This window comes from Pseudorasbora parva, chromosome 5 (assembly GCF_024679245.1).
Source record: "Pseudorasbora parva isolate DD20220531a chromosome 5, ASM2467924v1, whole genome shotgun sequence".
Taxonomy (NCBI): domain Eukaryota; kingdom Metazoa; phylum Chordata; class Actinopteri; order Cypriniformes; family Gobionidae; genus Pseudorasbora; species Pseudorasbora parva.
This window is the reverse complement of record NC_090176.1, coordinates 10,543,113-10,559,934: the sequence shown is the minus strand read 5'-3', so window position 1 is coordinate 10,559,934 and position 16,822 is coordinate 10,543,113. Positions and strand designations below refer to the sequence as shown.

Below are 16,822 nucleotides of genomic sequence, written 5' to 3'. Positions count from 1 at the left end.
AACAGCATTTAATTAAAAACTTTTAGTTAATTGAACTAATAATTTTTAATTCAGTGCTATTGAAATTTTACGTACATTAAACTGGAATTTTTTTGTTTTTTCAACAAGACAAAATCAACTTTTTTAGGGCAACGAGTTTCCATAAATGTTTTAAGTTCAATCAACCTGTATATGCTAACATTTATCATGGATGAATGTTGCAGAACCCAAAACTTTAATTTAAATAGCTATTTACGGTCAATGATTTAATAAAGATATCAAACAAGGACAAAGGATAACAATGATTTATTTGGACTTACAATTTATTGGAATTCACTTATCAAAATCAGTTTTCAAAGAGTGACAAAAGTAAAATTGGTGAAGTACCAATTACCCAATTGTAAATCTTTACAACAGTATTTCAAAACTTTCCCAAAATTTTAATAAGTACAGTATGTTTTTCTTTACCCTTTTACATGGTAAGCTGATTTGTAACAGCCAGAATCTTGCCCTTCAACTCCTTCTTGCCCAAAGCAAGCAAAACTTGCTGAATGAAAAAAAGGTGTTGCCCATGCACTTTGGGTAGTCTAGGTGCAGGGCATAAGTTAAACCAAAAAGAAGACCTGGTCTGGGGTATGTTGTCTAAATTGTCCATTACAACATTCCCCTCCAAAATGATTCCCACCGAGGATGGGTGGAGGCGGAAGGACAGGGGTTGCAGAGCCACATCTTCATTTTCTAAGCTGAGGATTCCAACTGGCACATGCTGGTACGAGTCTCCATCATCAGAAGCCTGGACAAGAACATGAACATTACCAAGACACATGTTAGCACTAGATATTAATTTTATTGATAATGTTTTTATTAGTTGTATGCAGGCATATTTTTTTGCAAATTATGTATAAAAATGTTTCCAGAAGGTCAGTAATATTTACACATTACATGTGTGTTTTCGTTTACATTTGTATAAATTTTTGGATGACATTAACTACTGATTACATTAAAAATTATGTAAAATTATGAGATTAACCAGGATTGTATTTTAGAGTTTTATAAGTGTTATGACAGGAATTTAAATTTATCCTTAATGACTTAAAACTAAAACCTCATCCTTACATTCATCATTTAACTAAACTATAACTTTGTTTTTTGGTGGGGTTTTAAATGCACATCAAGAAAAATATTACAAAAAGTAAAACTGCATTAAAAATACTTACAAAGCCTGCTTTGAAGAACTCAGTTGGGTCATCGCCAAGGAGTACCAGAAGCCCTCTCATAGCAACACGTCGCATGTCAACGATATCAGTAGCCTGAGGTGTGGAGGTTGAAAAGAAAATATAATTTGTCAACATAAAAGGAAGGCAATTTACATTAATCATAATTTTGTCTGCGTTACTGAACAGTCTTAAAGGTATAGTTCACCCAAAAATTAAAATTATATGTCTATCTGCTTACACCAAAGGACTCCAAGATGTAGGTGTGTTTGTTTCTTCAGCAGAACACAAATTAAGATTTAACTCCAACTGTTGCTGTCTGTATAATGTAATCATATAATGCATGTGAATGGTAGCAGAATCTATGAGAGTAAAAAAAAAAAACATGCATGGACAAATCCTTTTTAAACACAGCGGCTCATGATGGCACGTTGATGTCTTAATACAAAAAACAATCGGTTTGTGGGATAAACCGAAAAGTATATAATTTTTACCACACCACTATGTCCAACAGCCTTCAGCGCGTGATCATCTCTCTCTCGTGTATCTCTATACCATATTGTGTACATTGACCTCACTCAATGGAAGTGATCACGCGCTTAAAACTGTTGGACATAGTGATGTATTAGAGGTAAAAATTATATAAATACTGTTCGCTTTCTCGCACAAACTGATCTTTCTGTGTCTTAAGACATCAATGTGTCATCACAAGTCACTGTGTTTAATAAGGATTTGTCTGCGCATGTTTAGATTGCAATGGTTGGAGTTAAACATTTTCATTTGTGTTCTGCTGAAGAAACAAACCCACCTACATCTTGGATGCCCTTGGTGTAAGCAGATAAACATTAAATTTAAATTTTTAGGTGAACGATCCCTTTTAAGTAATCTGGCTTTCAAAATTAAACAATGGCATTAACTTAAATTTACAAACCTTGGCTTGATGCAGAAGATCGCTCAAAATCTGCCCAGCGAGACCTCTCTTTGACCTGAATCAGTTGTGGACAGTGACGATCAAGAGAGCCATAAAATTCTTTTTTAAGGTTCTTCCCAACTACCCGGCTGAATTCTTGATACACCTGAAATAGTAAAACAAAAAAAGCATGTGTTAACATCAGGGAACTGTGAAGATTTAACAACTGTCAAATAATTATCTAGCCATGATTTGGACAATATGTCACTCTCTGCCACAGTCTCAACTACCTCTTTCACAACTGACTCATCTACATGTCCAAAGTGTTTCTGAAAAACAGCCTTCACATGCTTGTGCAAAAGTGGCTGGGACAACTGGATTATATGGCAAAGCTGTTGAATTACTTCCTGAACAGAGTTCTCTGGTATGTGAAGGAGGGTTTGCATTTTTTTTTTTTAAAAGAGCTGCTAAATTATGTTCCAATTGTTCTCCTAAGTCTTGTGATAGTGTTTCGTTTGCTTCTGCATTGAAATCATCTTGGCCCAATTAATCTGGAAGCATCTCCTGCACAGCACACTCATGAGTGTCAACTACACTGTCATCATTTTCATTTTCATTACTCTCTATTTTTACTATTAGCTCTGGTTTAAACATTTTCTCATTTTGATCTTGGTGATGCTTACTTTTGTGTGCACTGAATGTGGAATATACCCTGCTTTCAAAGCTACAGCCTTGAAATGGACATTTAACTTTTTGGTGGTCTTTGAGATGTCTGTGCCGAAGGTGGGCAAAATATTCTGTAATCTTACAGGGTTCAAGAAAATCACAAAGCTGACAGCGAAACTTAGCTTCAAATTTCCCCACAGATTGTTGTTTTTCAGTCGCTGTATGAAAACGAGATAAGTGTATTTTAAGGCTATTGAAAAAAACTTAAAAGTACATAAACATTCCTGATATAAGCATGGAAAAGGCTGGCTTCTTGCATAGCTCCCATGTTTAAGTCTGTAATGTTTTAATAAGTATCCCCTTTTGTCACAAGCATATATGCAATACTTACATTTCCAGATCATCTTTATTAGGCTTGCTTTGAACTTCTTGAAATCTGCAGAGAAACACAAATCCACATTAGAGTGCTTTTTACTAGCTGACAAGGCAAATTTACATCTTTTGATCTGTTATTGACAAAATTGTCTCTTGAAACAAAGTACTATCTAGCCATCTATTTATTTAGCATGTAACTGATGTACTAGCTAACACCACGCTGATGAGCACGAGGTTGCATTTCTTTAAGACAGATATGGATTAGTATTTTTTCGCAGGTTTGTCAATTGAAGCTGTTTTGTTTAATACTTCACTCACAAAGACATGCAAAAACGTATAAAACCTAACTAATAAAGTTACGCTGTATTTACGTTAAAACCACGTTGAGCATTTCTAACAAGGCAAGTTAAACTGCCAAGATTCACAAACACCACCGAACGAGATATCGTTTGAATATCTCAGCTGTTGAAGCGTTCAGTTGTTTGTTTGATGAGAATTATTGACCAAAAAAGAATAAGTATTCAATTTTAAATGTGATTATCACTTTCCCAGAGAGCATGTCGTAAGAATTAACGTTGTAAAAAGTGGCGGATGCAATTGGTGACGAACGTTGACATGTAACAGTTACTATGTGACATGTATTGACACAGCCTAAACTTACATTTAGTTTTACTGGCTAACTGTTATACATCTTATTTATTAGGGATTAATAGTATTATAGCTGTTTGAGACCAAAATGTAAAATGACATGTCCTACCAGGGTTGCCAGGTTTTCGCAACAAAACCAGCCCAATGGCCAATCAAAAATAGCCCAAAAGTAGCCCAATGGCCAATCCAACTAGCCCAATACCAAAAAAATCTAAATATAACACTCCAATACACATTTTATGGTAGTGTTATGCACTACACACCATTTATACTAAAAGATAATTGTATAAGTAATTATAAACAGTCTATTTTATTACTCATATATTCCTCATTAAATGTTAATTTACAGAAAATTCTTCTGTGTATGACATTTATTTTTTAAATTATTTTTTACCAGCAACAACCCTGGAGAGCACGCATTCGGTTACCATGGAAACGAAAACAGCCGCAGCACGCGCGCACACACACACACACACACATTAGCGAACAAGCCCAGCAGTGCCACTGTACCTCACAAAGTGTGCGCTTATCAGCACAGTTATGCTGATACGATATTGCTTATGTCATCATCCTAGAATCCTTGTTATCATTGGTGGAATATGAATTGGCTAAAGTAAAATATTTATTTCAACACAACCATTTCAGCTAAATATAACTGATGCAATATGTTAAACCTTTAACCCGCGGAATAAAAAATCAACCCGCGGCAAGTGGTTAAAAGTAGCCCAATTCCGCGGGAAAACCGCGGACTTGGCAACACTGTGTCCTACTCACCAGCAAACGTTGATAAAAATGCGCGCAGCTGCGTCCATGCCTGACGTCAGTTCAAAGAGCCAATCAGCGTCTTCCTTGTATTGCGTCGCATTGACAACAGACCAAAATAGGCTCTGTTCAGTACATTCAATTTAAACAACCAGAATAGAATGAACAACATCATGCAAATCGTACAACAAACTAAAAACATGTTGTTATTGAGCAAATCTGTTGGAGTTTATGTTTATTGTACCTAAATAATTTGAATTAAAACAATTTCAGGGATAACAGTGTGATAAATCATGAGAGACTTCATACAGGAGAGAAGCCGTACCAGTGCTCTTCATGTGGAAAGAGTTTCACCCAATCATCTAATCTACAGACTCATGAGAATCCGCATCTCCCAAAGTCATCTAAATGAGCAAAGTTCATGTTCAGATCCATCACTTTTTCAAGTAAATATTTGACATTCTACAGGGTTGGGGTGGCAGGGGTCAAAACACTCCAATTTTAAATGGAAATTTAGTTTTTTGTTGTTTATTTTAGGGTTACAATGCATTCTACAATGCATTATATAGCATGGCGACAAACAAAATGGCGCCGCCCATTGTCCAAATATATAATGGATATTTTAAATAACATAGATCTTTCATGAGTTTTCTACAACATATTTCAGTAAGAGTCATCATGTTATATTAAAGCGGTAACTTTTCAACCTTCATAATATATTTTCATGAATCTTGTGATGATACATTGACTTACAATAGGTTGAATGACACGTCTGCCATAGCCTGATGTGGTCTGCATCGTTTTTAATCGTACTTTTAATCTTCGGGTTTCGGGTAGTAACTACAAAATTCGACTGCTTTACGGCATATACGTCACTTCCACTACCACCCCCACTTCCTGAAAATCGGACTTGCGAGCCAAACTATTGTTTGTGTGCCGAATGTTATAGTTATGGCCGAAGCAGCGCAAAAAAGGTTTTGTCGGAGGAAAGCAAAAAAAGGAAACGAGAAAACCATCGGATTAAAGGCAGGACGAGGATCGACATTGGCCCAGCGTTTGCTCGTTGGCGTGAGCTGAAGGAGGAGGAGGGGTGCCCGACCGATGCTGACTTGGCTGTTATGCTTTTGGACTAGTAAGTGTAACTTATTGCTTGCATACTATCTATTGTTTTTTTGTTGTTGTTGTCTTCCTGACAATGTAATGGAAACTATATTATCCTCCGTTTATCTTCATGAATCAAGTAATGGTAGTAGAGTAGCTAATTATCAATCTGGTAACGTTAGCTAGTAAACGATATAATTCTATGTTTTAGGGGTGACCCGAATAGTCGAAGATTCGATGCATCTATATGCGGAGCCTGATTCGAACACCGATCTCACGGTCGAATCTTCGAGGGTGTTATGAAACGAGGATCATGCCATTTTGGCAATATGGGGGTCCTCAATATTTTAAAGACGTGTCACGGCGCTGGGCTGAGCATCGGTGTGCGACCCCTTTAAGGGCACTGAGCTTCGCACCGCGCCTTTAAAATTAGAACACGTTCAATGAGTGTACATCGGCGGCAGTGTACATCACACATCGGCGGCAGCATTCAGCGCCTGTCCGCGGCCACTCGGGAAGTTGTTTAAAATCCTGCTGCACCACAGAGCGCTTTCGTGCAGCTCATCTGTCAGTCAATTCAAAATTGAGCTCGCGTGTATATAATGTGCACGTCAGGTGGCGGTGTGAGAGCCTGAGGCGTGCGGGGCTGAGCTTCACGTTGCCTACGTCTTCACCCGCTTTAGGCACAATCGGCTTCAAAACCTGCATATAAACGCACTCAAAGTGTTATTTTCCTCTCTAGGCAGGTATTTTTTTAGGTTTATTTATCAAAATGTTCTTTTATATATTTGTGTGATGTTCTGTATTTCGATCGCGGCTTTAACATGTTATGAGAAAACGGTTTATTAATGTTTATTCACCACATTACCGTATAGGCTATTTAAACCTAAATAAGAAAGCCATTGTCAGTTGGCAGGCAGTTTTGGTCGCTTTATGCTTTATTAAAAGTTGTTGCTGTGTGCAATGTGTAAAGGAAAATAAAAATAGTTTTACCCTTCTGCTGACAAGTGTCGTGCCCCTCCCAACCCATTCACACACACATAGATGATTCGACTATCAGTCGACCATGGAAAGATTCGACAATTCTGATTCGATTGTCTAAATCCTTAGTCGAGGACACCCCTATTATGTTTTGATGGTTAGCTTACTTAGCTACAGCCTATAGCTAGCATTCTCGTTCTGATTTGAACTTTACAATCGATGAAATGCAAATAGCAAATGTTTGCGCTAAACAGTGCAGTCTACTCAACGTGTACAAAGTATGAAAGGAGGAAGATTTGTAATATTGTCATTGTTTATAGCTTCTCTTTTGTTATATGTATAAAGTTACTTGATTGTGTCATTTTCTGATTATTGTTAGCTAACGTTACAGAGTTAAACTTGTAAGGACGAATTTCCACCCTCATGTTGTTTTTGTGCAATACTTCTTTGTGGTTAGATTCTACAAACAAGAAGGGTTGTTGTAATCAGTGCATGGCAGGGTTCCTATGGGGTTTGGAAAAGTATGGAATTTGATTTGAGAAATGTCCAGGTCTGGAAAAGTATGGAAAAAATAAATCTGAGTATTGAAAAATATGAATGTTTCCAGACTATTGTTCCCCTTTCCTTTTCTAAAATGTATATAATAAATATATAATATTATATACAATCTTTTTTTCCCCCTTGGCACTTGGATCAGTCTGCCAGCGCTGCCGATCGCACTTGATCCATTGGAGTTTGTGCTGTTACGTTGTTAGGCGGCTGTTGCCATCACAGCACCCCTACCTCAAACCGCTTGACCAAAAATACCTGGAACTTTGTCTTTGGCTTTTACATTGTGTGGACTTCACGGCAAACAAAATGGGAAAATGCAAGTTTTCCGAGGGCTGGCTTGCCAATCCTAAATATAAAGCATGGTTAGCCAAAGATTAAAAATTTACAAGAAAGCTATTTGTAAAATTTATGTCAAATCATTTGACATCTCTAACATGGGGGAGGCGGCAATTGTAAGCCATATGCTAGGCCAAAAGCATCGTCGTCTCATCACAGCATCCACCACCACACAAAGTCTCACAACGTTAATGTCCCAGACCAAGGTGGAACCAAGACCAACCACATCACGAATCCCATAATGTAACTAGCGATCAAAGGTGAGCATTTGAACTAGTCAGGTGCGTTGACAGAGTGCGGTTGCGTTTTCGCATGACACGGCGTGAGTGTTGTTTCTCTTTAACGTTACTGTTTATATTTGATATTTTCTTAGTGTGACAAATTAATGTTGTGTATTTCCACTTCGCATAACTTCTATATTTACTAGAGTATCCAATCTGGGCCGCTGAATGAGCTCGTGCATCCGCGTCACAATCAAATAAGCAAAATATCGAGGGAGCATGCAATCATTAAGATTAGATTGTGTTTTGTTGTTAAGTGATCTATAATGACCAGGGAATCAATTCAGTATGCGTGTAACGTTATTCCTATTGCTCAAGTTTGTCTTTTTCCAAAAACAGTTGTATTTGACCTTTGATAAATGAACGAGTGCGCGCATCCGTGTCACTCAAACCATTTAAATTCAACTTCAAAAGAAAAATTATAATATACATCTGTGTTTATATAAATACGTGTCAGAGGTGAATATATATTCACGTTATAAAGCGTTTAAGGTTGCTTATCATTCAAGCAAGTTGTCAGTTTGAGAGAACTAATGCATGTTGTAAACGTGAGTGGATCTGTAGAAAGAATACATATTTACAGGTGACTGTAAGATGGTAAACTATTAAATGTAACGTTAATGCTGAAAAAAATATATAATATGGTTGAATACTTGGAAGACTTTGGACAACAACATCTTACAAGGCTTTCTAATAAATTAAATAATTGTATAGTGTTGCAAACATTATACTGGAGTGCATATCTTTTCATTGTTATAAAAAAAGTTATAAGTGACATCGTTTAACTACATTGGCAATTTAGGACTATAACAAATCAATTGAAATCAAATGCAGAGGTGGCAGAGAAGCTGCAACTGAATTTACATTTAGATGTTTAATGCAGCTCAGGTGGCATGAACAGTTACACTGCAGTTACAATTTCAACGAAGGTGAAGCGGAGCTCTTTGATAGATTAAACATTCGCCGTATCCGGTCGGCAAAACTCCAACCACATCTTCCCTATTTAAGAATGACTTCAGTGCCGTTCTTTTCTCAGAGAAAAGCTTAACTCCAAGTCTTCCAGAGTCGCGGTCAAAGCTGATTCGAAAGACCGCCGTTCACCAGCTTCTGTGTTTACTAGATGCACGCAAACGCAACTCGGCCGTCGTCATTATGGCCCTGCCCACCGACTCTATACACGATGTGATTGGCCCAGCAAGAGTTAGGCGTTTACAGCTCAGAAGAGTATTGAGAGTTGCTAGACGACACTCGCGGCAGATAAGATTTGCTGTGTCTAGATTTCTAGGTTAGTTTCAACCCTGTTCGCTACTAAATGTGCTGAAACTTTTTATTGTAGTGTCACAGCTACAACTTCATCCAATAGTTCAATGAGAACCTTTGTGAGTGGGCCAGAAGTTCTGTTTGCTGAAGTGTACTGGGCACTTAATGTCATACAGCAAACTTGTAAAGACTGTTTAGGTCATTTACTTAGCCTCATGTATTCTAAACTAATACGACTTGTGTTAATCTTGGAAATCTTGGGCACATGAAGATATTTAAAGGATTAGTTCACCTCAAAATGAAAATGTCCTAATCATTTACTCACCTCAATACCATCCAAGATATCCATGCCTTACTATCAGTGCCGTTTCTAGGCATAGGCAAACTAGGCGGTCGCCTAAGGCGCCAACAGCTGGGGGGCGCCAATGAGCCCCCGCCCCAACAAGATTTTTTAGTTATTTCATATATATTTTATTATTAATATTTCGTACTTTTGCTATTTCAAGGCATTATGATTAGTTGCGATTATTGGAGTGAAGTCGCCATGGTGATAGTGGCGCTGCTGTAATGAAAAAAGATCATGTATTGTAGAGGGCGGCAGGGAACGTCGTCATCCGTGGCGTTGTAACTTAACGCTTGTGTCCGAGTGAAAAATGCGGATAGCTCACTTAATGTAACTGGAGTGGATGTAAACACGGAGGCGATTAACATCACTTTATTCCCCGGTGAACTTTCATAATAATCCCCACACATGGGAGCTCAAGACTTTCTACTCGTTACAGCGTGCTTTAGTTTCATCATCATGAAAAGGTCAAAGCCATCAGGGGCTCAGTATCGTAAAAAGAAAAAAGAGGAAATATAAAAAAAGAAAGTGAAATATACAGGTATGTTAGCCTACTTATTGGTTATTTGTAGGACTTGTTCTCTACTAAGCTGGTCGCTCTATCATAAGGTTGAGCAAAACATTACACTGAATATTAGTACTGGACGGACCACACGCCATGCTCATTTCAGGTGCAGAACATTATAGCAGTTCATTTGAATCATTTTTTTTTTTTTTACATCAGAGATAGCTGTTTAGTGTAAATTGATCAAGTAGGCTAATACTGTCATAACCATGGGCCTCACTAGGCTCTTTTTTATGAACTTATGCATCAGCCCCCCCTAAAAAAATATGTGATTAACCTTTAAAACATATGAAACTGGCACGAGGCTTCGGCTACGGCTTCGTCCCGTCTTTTAGTCTTTGTGTCACTCACTGTGTTCTTCAATCCGCAGCGGTGCCAAGTGACATGGTTTTCAAGCTATTGTTGTCTAATTTTTTGGCCTTCAGAACATCTTAAAATACACTTATGTAGATCATAGAAATCAAAATTTTCTCGGGGGAGCATGCCCCCCGAACCCCCCAACATCTGTGATCTCAGTGATAATAAACCTAGCTACATTATTCGATTAATGCATGTACAATATGCCCATGAAATAGGTAGTTAAAAAAAAAAAAAAACGGGGGGGGGGGGGGGGGGGGTTGCAACATATGACTCTCGCCTAGGGTGCCAGAAAGGCTAGAAACGGCCCTGCTTACTATCTTCAGTGAAAAAGAAATTTACGTTTTTGAGCATCCAACTGAGTTGGTTGCCATTTTGGATGACATTGGGTGAGTAAATGATTAGGAAATTTTGATTTTGAGGTGAACTAATCCAAATATCTTCATGTGTCCAAGATTTTGAAGATTAACAAAAGTCGTATTAGTTTAGAATACATGAGGGTAGGTAAATGACCTAAACAGTCTTTACACGTTTGCTGTACCTAACAGCCAATTAGCCATTGTCAATTGACTTTAGCTCTATTTTCTAATTTTCTGGTTAATAGTACATGAACGTTCCTTCTGTTTCTGTAGGGGTTTACAGTTATTTAAATGTACAAAATTACATATATATGAATAACTGATTTAGCATTGCTGTTTTAATAAAATGCTGTGCCTTGAACTTGACTGGTTTGGTGTTAAATTGATTTGTACAAGCAACAGTAGCTACAATTTTCAAACTTACAAATTTAACATGATAGCCTACATAGGTTTTTGACTCAGAGTGTAACATATTTGTCAGCACCGATAGCATTGTGGGTCGCCATGTAGTGCTGTTGTGCTTCGGGAGACTCAAGTTCGAGTCCTGCTTAATGGACTTTTCCCAATCCCGCCCCCCTCTCTCCACCTTACTTCCTGTCTAGCTACTTTCCTATCCTAATAAAAGGCAACATACAAAATCTTTAGAATGTAACATACTTGTTAACAGTTGAATTTTAAACCAATTTGTCAGAACAAGTTAAATATGGTCAGAAAAATCTGTTGGGAAGTCTGGAAATCTGAGTTTGGAAAAGTATGGAATTTTGAAAATAAAATTGTGTAGGAACCCTGGCATGATGACTAAGTTACTTCACCAAAAGTTGAACTCAAATGTGTTGCTTGTTCAAATAATCAGCAAAGTAATTAGCCTTGTATGTGAATTTTTCTTCTTTTTTTTTTTCTTCTCACATTCTTGCTCATCACTAGCAACTAGACAACATTGCTGAGTGTAACCACACAGACGTGTCTTGTAGAATGCAAATTCATTCAGAATGATTAGCCATAGTCATACTTGCTCACTTCTGCTAGGACAAGTATGGAAGTAAAACTGTGCCACTGGATTTTGAATTTAATTTTTAGCACTGAATTTTTTGACATCGAATTTTTAACACTGAATTTTATTTTGCATCTAAATCAGACTTTGAATTTTAAAAGCCATCGAATTTCTACCTCTGTTTTTTTTTTTTTTGCCTGACATTTTTTCAATGTTTTAAAAAAATTCAGTGTAAAAAGAAATTCAACGTCTCAAAAAATTCAGTGTAAAAAAATTCACCGTCTCAAAAGATTCAGTGTAAAATAATTCAACGTCTCAAAAAATTCAGTTTAAAAATATTCAGAGTCAACATCTGGGTAACCAAGGAGAAGCAATCGATCCCTGTATCAAATCATCCAACATCCAGCCAATCATTTACGCTCCATTGGTCATGAGTAAACTCACCGAAGCGCCATCATGTGTGTTCTGAGCCATGCTGCTGAGCTCTGGAGCTCACCTGATAGTGAACTTCCCCGCCTTCCTGTTTCAGCGTCACATGACCAATGGAGCGTAAATGATTGGCTGGATGTTGGATGATTTGATACAGGGATCGATTGCTTCTCCTTGGTTACCCGGATGTTGACTGAATATTTTTACACAGAATTTTTTGAGACGTTGAATTATTTTACACTGAATCTTTTGAGACATTAATTTTTTTTTTTACACTGAATCTTTTGAGACATTGAATTTTTTTACACTGAATCTTTTGAGACGTTGAATTTTTTTACACTGAATTTTTTGAGACGTTGAATTTCTTTTTACACTGAATTTTTTTAAAACATTGAAAAAATGTCATAGGCAAAAAAAACAGAGCTAGAAATTCGATGGCTTTTAAAATTCAAAGTCTGATTTAGATGCAAAATAAAATTCAGTGTTAAAAATTCGATATCAAAAAATTCAGTGCTAAAAATTAGAATTCAAAATCCAGTCGCACAGTTTTACTTCCATAGACAAGCACCTAGTTTTAGAAATCATCATCTGATTTAGCATGTAAACTTCATTCATCTTTAAGTTACAATTATATAATGTTTATTTGTTGCTGTGAAATTGAATTAGAAAAATGTTCTCTGTTATTTCCCTAAAGCTTTCAAAAACATCAAATACATCTACTCCCCACAAACTATCCTGCGAACCTCCAGAGCCTGTGGTCTCGAGTATTACCGAGGAGTCGGACTATGATAGGTATTATTGCAGGTTTTACTGGGCCATCATTTTTTGCGTAGCCTTTTCAATTTTGTATGAAGAATACAAAATTCATATTTTCTGATCATATTTTCTGATTTGTCTGGGGTGAATTTCCCATTGAAGGGGTACACATCCTGGAAGAATGCCTTAGAGAAGATGAGGTCGCTATATTAGAGGCCAGGTGAGTTTTTATAGCTGTAGGCTATATTCCTTGGAGTTAGTGCTGTGAGCCTCTGGTTTGAAGTCTCATATCTCTTGCGCCCTTTCCATCAAAACTTGCCTACTGTTGCACAACAGTCACATACTAGTCGTGTTTTACTTGGTTAAAATTAAGCACATGAAAATGTATCACGGCATGCTCTCACCCTTGTCTTACACGTCATGTCTCCATTGCAAACTGAAACAGTTTGAGGATTGTTGAGTACTGTAGGCCAGTGCTGCCTGCCACCAACTACAGTGAAACAGTGACAATGTTGTTTGCTTGAACTAATGTGGACAGAATGCAATTTACTTTTCCCCAATACATCTAATTATCTATACTAATTGTCTACCTCTATTTTACTGCAGCATGCAATCTCTAGATGTTGTAGAGAAAGAAGAGCAGCATGACTCTCCAGATGAGGAGGCAGCAAATGATCCAAGAATCAGAATGTAAGTGTCTTATGACTGCGTTTTCAGTTTGTTATTGATTTTGTCTTTTTGAATTTTTGCTTTTGTGTGTTTATGTACAGTATAGAAATGGATGAGAGTTGGAAAGACCCAAGATTATGTGAGGATGGGTACAGCTCTGATGAGGATTGTATTCCTTTTCTTCAACTACGGTATGTTATATTCACTAGCTTCATTTGAGGCACAATTGGTATGTTGTAGGGTTGTACTTGTAGTAATAGTCAGTTTTCACTATACAAAAATATAAGACCTTTTCATATTTTGCCTTTTTATGCAGAGTTGGTGGCGCAGCTTCAAATGTCGGTAATATTAAGCATCTTCCAGAAATATCAGTGGACGGGACGAGATTGAAAATGATGACCTGGTTGGACAAAAAGCCTGCATTGCCTACCTTGACAACCTGACGATGCTTGCTTCATTTATGCAATTTCCACTGAAAGCATGCACCTTTTCTAATAAAATTACTGGGGGAAAATGCACAGGAAGACCACCATTTCAGATTGAAATGAAGCCTCGAGGAACTGGTCTTGTCTTGGAATGGGCAAGCAAACAGTATATGCCTTCGTTGTTCCTATGTGTGTACTGAGGAGGAACAGTGACTGACTCTGGGAAGAAATTGAACTCTGATTTCAGTAACATAGCTATTTCAGTAATCAAAATGCTCATCGCTTCATGGAGTTACAAATAAAAGTTGCTGGTTGAATAATTGAGAACTTTCAGTTATTTGTAGGTTAATTTGTTGTTTGTTTTAGTAGTATTTGATTTAGTAAGTGTTTTTCTTTTCTTGTGTTTTTTTTTTTTTTTTTTTTTTTTTTTGGTGGATCATATTTTACTTGCTGATTGTAGCTCTGCCCCTTTGGACACGTGCTCTGGAAATGGAATTCACAGCCTCTTTTGAAATATGGCATGCAAGGGGGGGGGGGGGACTTCATGCTATCCACAAATATCCTGTTATCTGGGAATAACTACAGGAAATTGGCTACAGGAAAATTACAGGACTACTGGAAAATTCATGGAACTAGGGATGGTTGAAGAGTCAAATTTTTTTTCAAAATCCAGGATACCGATGTCCCAGTGCCGATGGATCGTGTTCCGGTGGTCCCAGTGCCGGTGGATCGTATTCCGGTGTTTTCAGTGCTGGTGGATTGTTTTCCGGTGGTCTAGAAACGGAGGAGGAGAAGGAAGGCTCCCTCCGTGCCTGTTTCAATGGTCCCAGTTCCGGTGGATCGTGTTCCGGTGGTCCCTGTGCCGGTGGATCGTGTTCCGGTGGTCCCTGTGCCGGTGGATCGGTTTCCCGTGGTCCCTGTACCGGTGGATCGTGTTCCGGTGGTCCCTGTGCCGGCGGATCATGTTCCGGTGGTCCCTATGCCGGTGGACTCTGTTCCGTTGAACACTGCTGGACCGGAGAAGTTTCCACGGCGTCCTGCTCTGCCTGTGCCGCTGAGGCGCCCTGCTCCGCCTGCGCCGCTGAGGCTCCCGGCTCTCGCTGAGGCGCCCGGCTCTCCCTGCGGCGCTGAGGCGTCCGGCTCTCCCTGCGGCGCTGAGGCGCCCGGCTCTCACCGCACCTCCCAGGCATCCTGCTCTCACCGCGCCTCCCTGGCGCCCTGCTCTCACCGCCCTGGCTGCCTGAACTCGGTGGACCTTCCGAACTCGGTGTGCTGCCCTGGCCATTTGAACTTTTTGTTTTCCTTGTTACTCCCTTGTTTACCCCTCCCTTGTCTGTTCCTTCGTTGTCTGTTTCCCCTGTCCCTCCCGTCCCGCCCTGGTCCGTCCCTCCCGTGCCCTCCTGGTCTGTTTCTCCCATCCCTGTCCCTAGTGGAGCGTCTGGTAGCCGCTCCTTAAGGAGGGGGTAATGTCACATGCCTGTCCTGTCTTGTGTGCACATGTGGGTTTTGTTATGTTGAGCATGTGCTCGTGTAATGGTCAGATCCCTCCCCCTTGTTTTCTGATTAGTGTTTATTGGCCCCACCTGTGTTCCCTTATTCCCCTCTTGATTTCTTCCCTTTATAGCTCCTTGTGTTTGTCAGTCTGTTGTTGTATTTTTGTATTTTATGTCTGCGTCTTCCGGTTCCCCGTGATTTCTCAATTTGGTATGTTTTTGAGTTATGTTACAGTTCTGATTATGTGTTTTTCCCCCTCGTGAGTTTTTATCTTGTATTTGTTTTTTTCATAATAAATCACATCTTTGCGCATCTGAGTCTTCACCTTAGTTTTCTTATGTTGTGACATGACAGATTGAATGGGAGAGCAAACGTTAGCGCCATCAATAAAGAGAAGTGCTGCACAGCGGACTATATTTAACTGCTGGTCAGAGAGGGAGGCAAAAAAATAAATAAAGCATGTACTGAGAATGAGGTATGAGAATATTGTGTACTAGCTAAGTACATATATTTAGCTAGCTAATCCATTGCAATGTATTTAGCTATATCAGTATAACAAGTTACCAACGCAGCCATCTGTTTTGCTAGTTTATTTTTCAATAGCGTCTGTAATTATCAATGACAAAAGTATTCACATCGGTGTGTGTTTTCTTCCTAAATTAATCTGACTTTTGAACAAATTGTTTGAATGAACGATTTAAGTGGCTCACTCATTTAAACAGTGAATCGCTGCCGCCTAACGTTACTGGCGGTTTTAATACTTAATTTCTTTCTTTTTATAATCTCTAGAATTGTAGGAATGATTATACAGAAATTTCATAAGCTTATGATGTGTATAATCTCTTAACATGTTTTTAACATGTTTTTATAACAGATTCGAGGTAAATATACCAGCAGGGTAGAAAAGGGAGATCGGAGCAGGTGATCAGGTAAAGAAAAACAGCAGCATTGTAAAGTTAGGCTGTACAGATAGACAGACAGACAGAAATTATCCAATAACAATACACATAAAAAAAAATATTTTATATATATATTTAAATAACAGGCAGCATACCAACGTTCAACCACCAAATGTTCAAACCAAATATACGCCCTTGACGTGACTAACACAAAGGTAGCAGGACTCAGGTCAGGAAGGAGCAAGCTAGCTCTTAACTATGTGTGGAAATGTCTGCTGCATCATCTGTTATTCACTTTGCATATTAGAGCCACAAAGAGTTCATATGTAATAAGACTCTGCGATGTGTAAATTCTGCGGTACAAGCAAAGGGGTTTTGGACCGACATTTTTGAACTCTGTCTCGACTCGGACTCGACCCTCTCTGAACTCGGGCTCAACTTGGACTCGACCCTCTCTGAACTCGGACTCA

At 38.6% G+C, this 16,822-nt stretch overlaps 1 protein-coding gene and 1 long non-coding RNA gene across 2 annotated transcripts in view; one reads left to right on the top strand and one right to left on the bottom strand.

Annotated features, from left to right (window-relative positions):
- Positions 1 to 5,043, top strand: part of LOC137075830 (zinc finger protein 850-like) — a 188,540-nt gene extending 183,497 nt beyond the window's left edge. The window contains exon 15 of the mRNA XM_067444782.1: positions 4,866 to 5,043. Within this exon, the coding sequence (XP_067300883.1) occupies positions 4,866 to 4,966 (101 nt within the window). The 3' untranslated portion in view covers positions 4,967 to 5,043. The remainder of the gene's footprint in view (positions 1 to 4,865) is intronic.
- On the bottom strand, positions 289 to 4,814 carry LOC137075062 (uncharacterized). Its single transcript, XR_010904983.1, has 5 exons — positions 4,567 to 4,814; positions 3,161 to 3,205; positions 2,125 to 2,269; positions 1,197 to 1,289; positions 289 to 772 (listed from the first exon to the last, which is right to left on the bottom strand). It is a non-coding gene; the product is annotated as an uncharacterized lncRNA (long non-coding RNA).
- Positions 5,044 to 16,822: the final 11,779 nt, after the last annotated feature.